Source organism: Nicotiana tabacum, chromosome 12 (genome assembly GCF_000715075.1).
Source record: "Nicotiana tabacum cultivar K326 chromosome 12, ASM71507v2, whole genome shotgun sequence".
Lineage (NCBI taxonomy): Eukaryota > Viridiplantae > Streptophyta > Magnoliopsida > Solanales > Solanaceae > Nicotiana > Nicotiana tabacum.
The window spans coordinates 106,984,423-106,993,441 of NC_134091.1; the positions used below are offsets into that span (position 1 = coordinate 106,984,423).

At 33.2% G+C, this 9,019-nt stretch overlaps 1 protein-coding gene across 1 annotated transcript; it reads left to right on the plus strand.

The window, feature by feature from the left end:
- The first annotated feature begins 3,796 nt into the window (after nucleotides 1-3,796).
- LOC107778231 (zinc finger protein CONSTANS-LIKE 16) lies at nucleotides 3,797-6,079 on the plus strand. The gene is made up of 2 exons (XM_016598444.2): nucleotides 3,797-4,961; nucleotides 5,595-6,079. The coding sequence occupies exons 1-2, from the start codon at nucleotides 4,023-4,025 to the stop codon at nucleotides 5,838-5,840; spliced, it is 1,185 nt and encodes a 394-aa protein (XP_016453930.1). The 5' UTR covers nucleotides 3,797-4,022; the 3' UTR covers nucleotides 5,841-6,079.
- Nucleotides 6,080-9,019: the final 2,940 nt, after the last annotated feature.

The window sequence follows — 9,019 nt, forward strand, 5'->3', positions numbered from 1 at the left end:
CTCATACAAGTATCTAGCGTGTGTGTAAGTACAAACAATGCAATAGAGTTAAAATTATTATTATGAGATACATCAACTATAAATGTCTTACTATTCAAACAATTGAAATATCATAATTTTTGATTTTTTTTTATCAAACCGTACATTTTACCACTCTAAAAGTAAATAATCAATGAGATTTATCAGTACTGTAATTCAAAATATTACTCCTTTTTTTTATGGTAGGAATTTTAGGATTTTATTTTTTTTTTTACTTTTTTTTAGTCTCTAGATCAGTTTGTGCACATCTCGATTAATTTTATGAGATGCCTGTTATTTTTCACCAGTAATATGTACCAAGTAAATCTGTCTATTAAAACTTGGACAGATGAGGATAAATAACCTACTTTTTAAAAAAGAAATTGTGTTAGATGTTTTAGCATGTAGATCACTTTTGACTCTTCGTAAGTATATTTATATGAGACAATTATAACTGCACTTCGTATATTTAATTTTTATTAAATTATAAATTGCAAAACATTTGGAGGACAATTTGAGAAAATTGAACGACCGGGGAATTATATTATCAAGTTGTTGTACACGCGCCAAACATAAGAATCCTAAGGTGTACGGTTTGGTTCCAAAAAGGAAGAGGAAATTAAGTGTGTAATTTTTTTTAAAAGTTTGATAAGCCGGAGGGTGCAGCAAAGTTTTAAAAAATATTGTCTAAGCAAAGATATATACGGTTTCCTTCTTACGCATTTTGAATGAATTATAGTTGAAATCAAATTCCTAATTATTATTTTAAGAAAAAGAATGAAAAGAACTCCTAAATATTAGGAAAATAATAAAATATTTGTTCTTGAATATTAGAAAAATAATTAAATATTACTTCCTAAATATTAGAAAAACAGTTAAATTACACTTTTATCTAATGTGAAGCCTATTTTTAAAGGCCAACAAAGGCGAACGACATTTTGTTAAGGGGTTTCGTGCTTTTAATATAGTATAGATTATATTTGTCATTTTTTTATTACAATTTAGACGGAATCGAGTGTTGACCAGGTATACTTAATAGTCACTTAAAGTGTTAAAATGGTAAACGAATCATTTGAGGTGTCTGTCTACTCTTTGAGGACAATTTAAAGAGGTCGTTTATATATCTCGCGATTAATCTAGAGAAATTTTCATAAAGAACTATAATTTAGAGCCTAGTACCTATAGTTTGCCTAATTATTATTCTTAACTACTGTTCAATTGTTACTAGCTTGTATCACTTGTATTCAAACGCACAACGAATACTCGCTCGCGCAATTGTATTCATTCGCGCAACAAATACAACACGTATCAATTGTAACCAAGGCGAATACAAGGATGTATACAAAGGATATAACTTGTATCGACTGTATACATGAGTGTATACAAAAGATACAACATGTATCGACTGTATTCATTCGGGCAACGAATACAATTAAGGCGAAATACAGAAAAATAAAAAGTTCTTGTTGAGAGTCAAACTCAAGAACTCCGCTAACTAAGCAGGCCCTTCAACCAATTGAGTTACGAGAATTGTTCTCTTATTTTAGTTCAAAACAATTAATCTCTTGTTTCATGGATATCAAATTCAAATAGAGCTACAGATGGTAAATTTGCTGAAAGTATAGCTACAAATTATTATAAATATAATATAAATGTTTGATGCGTTAGGTTATTTTCTCGTTAATCTATGTGTCACATGCGATATGAGGGACCACATACCCTAGGAGGCCCACTCTTTTCTAGGATCTTCCATCATGGGCAACTGGGCTAATGATCCAACCTTTTTTCTTTGGGGTTCTTTTTTTTTTTTTGGGGGGGAGGGTTGGGGGGAGAGGGGGTGGACTGGGGTTACTAGAAAAGAGAAAGCACTTTGATATCTCAAATATTGGTGTTTTAGTTATCGTGTTACTTAGAGTAATTACGTTTAACTTTCCATTGATAGAATTCTGCAGCTTTGGTCTTGCCCAAAAAAAAAAGTGAGATTTCAACGACTTTTTTCTCAAACTATGGCGTAACGGTTACAAAATCAATTTTCTTAACTCATTATAATTGCTTGTCACAAGTCTAATAATTAATTATATACTATTATTCATTTAATTCATGAATTCTATTTTATCAAAATAAGAACTTTGAATTGACATCACCGTTTCCCGCAAAGGATAAAGTTGTTGAAGCTACGTTTTATTTTCCCATCAAATTTAGCCTTCAATGTTATGCAATCGTCAATGAAGAAAATCCATAATCAAGAAAAGTTGTCAAATTTAAACAAGCATATAGACTTTAATCATAGAAAATGGTTGCCAAATTTGTTCAAATTTTCTTACTTTGATAAGCAACTTGAGACATAAGCATTGAAGGAGTTGTACATATGACAAAGAGAGGGGGGAGAGAAACAAAGGAGTCTTTTTCAAGTCCATATTCCTTGACATACTTGTTTGAAATAATTCTTCGAATATCAGTGCCAGGATTTTGTTCTACAAGTAGTTAGATTTATCGGAGTGAGGCTTCCACGTCATACTAATCCTATTCCAATCTTTTTTTTCCCTCGTTCTTTTCTATGCTTGGAGTGTTTAACTATTCAGTATTTGAAATGTATTGTCTCAGCTAATTCAAATTCGCGTTATGTAGGACCTGTTAAAAGGACAAGTAGAAACATTTTATGCAGAAGTTTCTCCATTATAAATTCTCACGACTTTGAACCCGAAATCTCTAATTAAGTATGAGTAGATCATATTCATCCGACCAAACTCTTTTATATAATTCCATGCTAATGATACATAAAGAATTTGATCTTACTAGAAGACAGTGCCTAGCCATCTTATTAGTTACTAGCTTGTATTATGGATGATTAAGAGTTACTTGGTAGATTGTTATGTATACTTGAGTACATATATATATGTGTGTAATCTCAGCTAATTAAGCTAACTTATCCTTATTTTTAAGACTCGCAAGAATAGTTGATTCAATGAAGAAGTCATTTATGTATCTTACGAGTTACGAACGGCAACCCTTAACATGCCATATTCAAAAATTATATTTTAATCGTAATTTGGTTTTCCTCTTTGAGATCAAACTGGATGAATTGTGAAAGACTGAAAGGTAGTGGAAGGGGACCGCAACAAAGAATTTTTGTACTCTTAGACAGGAGTATAATTGAAAGGAAACAATCTTACAAAAGTGTCTCCTTCAAATTTAGAAAGCGACACTTTTATAGAAATCCCATCAACTGGACATTAATTATCATGCTCAGTAGTCAAGGGTCCTATCTGAAATCCATTTGATAAGAGTTGCAGCCAATCAGCAACAAGAAACTAGGATGAACTTTTCAAACCTAGCCAATTGAAAAATAGATAAGGCCACTATGGCTGGTCCCAAAAGTGCAGTGCCATGCCTTGTGGAAAACTTCCAAAAACTCTTAAAAGTGTGTCCAAAAAATTGAGAAAAGAAAAAGAATTTAGGATGTAATTTCCATATATGGATAATGTAAATTTTCTTCAGAGACAGGGTTAGGATTTAAAGCTTATGAAATTAGAATTTTTGTTTGTCTAAGTTACTGAATTTTAAAATAAAAATTTGTACATATTCAATAGATTTTTTAAGGCAAATATAAAGTTTGGACTAAAGCTAAGCTAAACTATACTCTAGTGCTGTCCTTGATTTTTCTTATACTATTAGATCACCAAAATAAGTGGAATAATTAAATTACAGTGCAAAAATTCTTTATCCTAACAACGTAACGTGTGTATAGTTAAATGCAATGCAAAAAAAAAGTTTAAACACTGTAAAAAGTGCATTTCGTGGGTCACTACGCTCCCACATTTCTTCAAATAATTTCACTTTCGACTGTATCTTTCTTGAATTCTCTTCAATTCCCTTCTATACATAGAGACCAAACTCGACATATTTCACTAACTCTCATCTTCACCTACTGTTTAATTCCTATACTTCAAATATCTCAAAATTTCAAAGAATATAATCTGAATTCTGAAACAATATATGTATGAATGACGAGTTCAGAGAAAAAAATAGCGAACGTCGTAGGTGCAAAGACGGCGAGAGCTTGTGACAGTTGTATAAGGAAAAGGGCACGTTGGTATTGTGCAGCAGACGATGCTTTCTTGTGTCAATCTTGTGATTCTTCTGTTCATTCAGCCAATCCTTTGGCCCGTAGGCACGAAAGGGTTCGTCTTAAAACATCATCTCTTAAATCATCAGATGAATTTTCCAACTCAGTTTCAGTGCCATCTTGGCACCGTGGATTTACTCGAAAAGCTCGAACACCAAGGAATGGTAAGAATTCAAGAAAAGTTAAAAACCCTATTCAACTCGTCGTCCCAGAGATATTAAGTGATGAGAATTCACAAGATGATAACGAAGAGCAACTCCTTTATCGTGTCCCTATTCTCGACCCCTTTGTAGCCGATGATGCTATTGGGAACGAATATTCTAAAGATCAGATGAAAAATGATTTTAATGATGATCATATGAGTAAGTTTAATGGGATGCTTAATATTCCATCTGAAATGGAGCTAGCAGAATTTGCAGCTGATGTTGAAAGTTTACTTGGGAGAAGACTTGATGATGAGGAGTCATTTAATTACATGGAATTAGGGTTAGGGTTTTTGGAGAAACATGATGATTCCATGGGTTGTTCTTTGGTTGATGAGAAAATTAAGGTTGAAAATGAAGGAGAAATGGAAGTTATAATCGATCGTAGTAGTTATAATCAAGTTGATTATTCAGATACGTTTGATCTCAAACTCGACTGTGATTCACCAATTATTACCTTAGAAGAAGATGACAAAGGTGATACAAAAAATAATAAGATTTTGCTAAATCTTGATTATGGAGGTGTTTTAAATGCTTGGGCTGATCAAAGGTCTCCTTGGACTACTGGTGAGAGGCCTGAAGTAGATTTCAACGACTGCTGGCCTGTATGCATGGTATACTTCTTTAATTCTCTCAATTTAAAATTTTATGTCGCAATTGTTAAAGTTGACATAGATTGAACATTAGTTTAATTTCTATACACTTAGCTATTAGAAGTAGAAATATTCTAGACAATATCATTCTTTCAACGCTCCTTGATATTTTGAAAAACGGTTTAATGCGTATTACCTGGAAAGGATGATAATTGACTAGTTACAACAAAGAATTTTTATACAATTACCAGTGTAGATAATTTAGATCTTTTTTATTATAACAACTTGCATAGTTTCTTCTTTGTTAATGCATGTGAAAAGAAGTACGACTAATTGGTTATTTACTATTCCTTGATCGAAATTTATGTGATATTTTTTGCTTATCGAGATTTGAGCCTCTTAGTTTTGACTTTAAATTTGCACATAGAATCTTTATAATTTTTGAGATGAAGTTTACATATTTGAAAACTACTAAAAAGTACTATAAGTCACAATAATTAATAATTTAAAATATTTAAAAGACATGAAAGAATTACAAGTCAAAAAAAGATTTGTTTGATTCTCGAAATCCGAAATGAAGAAATTTCCTCCCTATTTGCAGGACTATCTCAATTTTCATGAGCTAATTGCTTATAAATTGACCTATATTGGCAGGGAAATTGTGGAAAAAATCATCTATATGGAGACATGGGAACAATGACAGGACATGGACCAACAGTGGATGAAGGAAGAGAAGCAAGAGTATTAAGGTACAAGGAGAAGCGGCGGACGAGGTTGTTCTCCAAGAAAATAAGGTACGAAGTCAGAAAATTGAATGCTGAGAAGAGGCCTCGAATGAAAGGAAGATTTGTCAAGAGGACCAATTTTGCACCAACACCTTTTCCTTCGCTTAATAGATAATAATTGAAATTTTAAGTAGAGTCGGATCTGGAGCGGTTTTTGTGAGTTCAACAGAATTGATTACTGTACGCTCGAATTATGTGAGAATTTTTACAATGTATTCACATGCAAATCACGCTCATTCTGAATCTATCGACTCTAAAGCGTAGATTTTGTGGTTCGAAGGATTAGGTTTACACACTTTTTGTTTTTGTAGAACAAGTAAACTTGAGAAGTGCTTTGCTATGACAATTTTGTCATTTTGATGACTTTTGGGATGTATAGTCTCTAATTGTTCTTTTTTCATTATCGGAAAAGGTATAAGATGAAAAATGGCAGATGGTGAAAAGCTAATCAGTTTTCTGGCTTCTTGAAATTACTGTTAGATATTACACAGTGGCAAAAGAAATTACTTTCTCTTCCTTTATTTGGTCTTATACAAAAATTATATTGTACTAACACATAGAAGTAAATGAAAACCCAACTTGATATGCTGAGCTACCAGTTGGAATAAAACTCAGAGTTCCTTTGCAATTATGATGTAAGAATTTTGCGCTCTAGACTTCGCATCATAATCAATTATATGACTTTCACAAGATATTTATACTTAAGTAAATTCATTATTCAAGAAGATAAACCTGAATTCATGATCTTTCTTGATCTGTCAAAACTTCAAGAAAATGGTGTCTCATCCTTTCGGTGTTTCTCATTTATGCTTATGATTGAATAACGTGAATTTCCACTTAGAGAGATGATCGGTCTGTATAAAGGCTCTTTTATTTTTCATTTTTCATCAAATTGGGAAGTTAACTAACCATTATATCAAAAACTACCCTTCAAGTTTTGATCAATGCGCTTTAGTCCTTACAACAACATCAACATACACAATGTAATCCCACAAGGGTCTAGGGAGGGTAGTGTGTACACAACTTTATGCCTACCTTGTACAGGTGGAGATGTTGTTTCTGATAGACAGACCCTCAGCTCAAAGCAAGCATGCATAATCAATCATAACGGAATACAGAAAGACACGCAGTAGTGAAAAAAGTCAAAAAGCAGTAACACCAACAAGATAATAGAAAAATAAGAATAAAAGTAACCATGCAGTAATAGAAATCTAGGAATATGAAAATTCGAGGATAACATTAGTGCTACTTAAATGAAAGGAAAGATACTCGACTACCTACTACTATTCTATCCTAATTCTCGACCTCCACATCCTTCTATCAAGGATCATATCCTCGGTAAGCTGATGATGCGCCATGTCGCGCAGTCCCTAATCACCTCTCCCCAATACTTCTTCGGCCTACATCTAGCTCTTTTGAGACCTACCATTGTTAATTTCTCACACCTACTCATTGGGGCATCCGAGCATCTCCTCTTAACATGCCCAAACCATCCCAATCTCACTTCCTGCATCTCTCCACCACGGAGGACATACCTACCTTGTCCCGAATTTCATCATTCCTGACCATTTCTCTCCTGGTATGCCCACACATCCATCTCAACATCTTCATCTCCATTACTTTCATCTTCTGGATATGAGAGTTTTTGACTGATTAATACTCTGCCCCATATATATAGTCCATCTAACGACTATTTTGTAGAACTTACCGCTAAGTCTTAGCGACACGTTCTTATCATACAAGACACCAGATGCTAGCCTTCATTTCATCCACCATGCTCCAATATGATATGTAACATCTACATCGATCTCCCCATTGTCTTTGATTACTGACCTAATGTACTTGAAAATTTATCTTTTAGGAATGGCTTATGAATCGAGCCTCACTTCCACGTCAGCCTCTTGAGTAACGTCACTGAAACTTGCACTCCACTTATTCTGTCTTAGTCCTGCTAAACCTAAAACCTTTAGACTCCAGGGTCTTTCTTCAAACCTCCAACCTAGCATTAACTCTGTCTCGTGTCTCGTCAACCAGTACTATGCTATCTATAATAACATGCACCATGGCCCCTCTCCTGGAATGTGGCATGTCAATACATCTATCGTCAAACCAAATAGAAACGAGCTAAGACTTGATCCCTGATGTAACCTCATCATTACTGAGAAGTGACATGATTCTTCTCCCACTATTCTAATCCGAGTCTTAACTCCATCATACACATCCTTAATCACCCTAATGTCGCTACAAAAACACTTTTAGCCTCCAAACATCTTCATAAAACCTCACTCGGGACTTTGTCGTAAGCTTTTTCTAGGTGAATGAATACCATATGCAAGTCTCTCTTTCTACTCGTATATTGCTCCCCCAATCTCCTCACAAGATGGGCGGCTTCCATGGTCGATCGCCAGGCATGAATCCAAGCTAGTTCTCGAAAATAGACACATTCCCCCTTATCTGCATCTCTACCACTCTCCCATACTTTCATTGTGTGTTTTAGCAGCTTGATACCCCTATAGTTATTATGCTCTTTAGTCCTTATATTTATTAGATACAATTTAGAGGCTGGTTAGTTGATTAAAGCCAACTGAACAATATTAAGTAATGAAAAGCATTTTTAGGCGTTGAAATCGATCTTATAAATAAATAGTTATATGGTTGATAAAAGTGTTGAATAAATAATAAGCATTTGGTGTATTTAATATAAAATCTATCTAAAAAATATAGATTTAAAAGTATTTTAAAATTATTTTTACATGGAGAAAAACAAAATATAAAAATTGAAAGAAGAGTTGATTAGGGATTTTGTTTAGGAAAAGGTATTTGGGGAATTATAAAATATTAAGGGTAAAATAGTAAAAGATTTGGTCAAACTAAAAGTGCTTATAATTTTTCGAGGATGTCCAACTTATGACTTTTAACTTTGTTTAATTTGTAAGTACTTGACAGATAAATACTTTCAATATTACCAAAATTTACATAATCGAAAACTAGAATAAATGTAAAATGTAGTTCCAAAATAAAGATTCACGCGGGCATATCTTAATGATATTAGATAATGGTTTCCATGCTTTCTTTGTCAGGTTGATAATTTGCAATAATAAGATTAACTTTGTGATTACACGGAACGACCGCTATGAACTACATGTCTAAATTTTCTTATAACGAACGGCTGAATAATTACACATGAGAATGTAAAAGTAGGTGCGTTAATGTGATACAGTTTTTATTTTAGCCTGTCTACAAAAATAGTACTATCTTTTTATAATAAAAACAATTTAATTTTAAGTTTTTTCG

What these genes read in the sequence shown, in the direction of transcription:
- LOC107778231 (XM_016598444.2), top strand. Translation starts at nt 4,023, where the DNA reads ATGACGAGTTCAGAGAAAAAAATAGCGAACGTCGTAGGTGCAAAGACG. An exon ending in ACTGCTGGCCTGTATGCATG is followed by an intron (nt 4,962 to 5,594) that starts GTATACTTCTTT and finishes CTATATTGGCAG; the next exon opens with GGAAATTGTGGAAAAAATCA.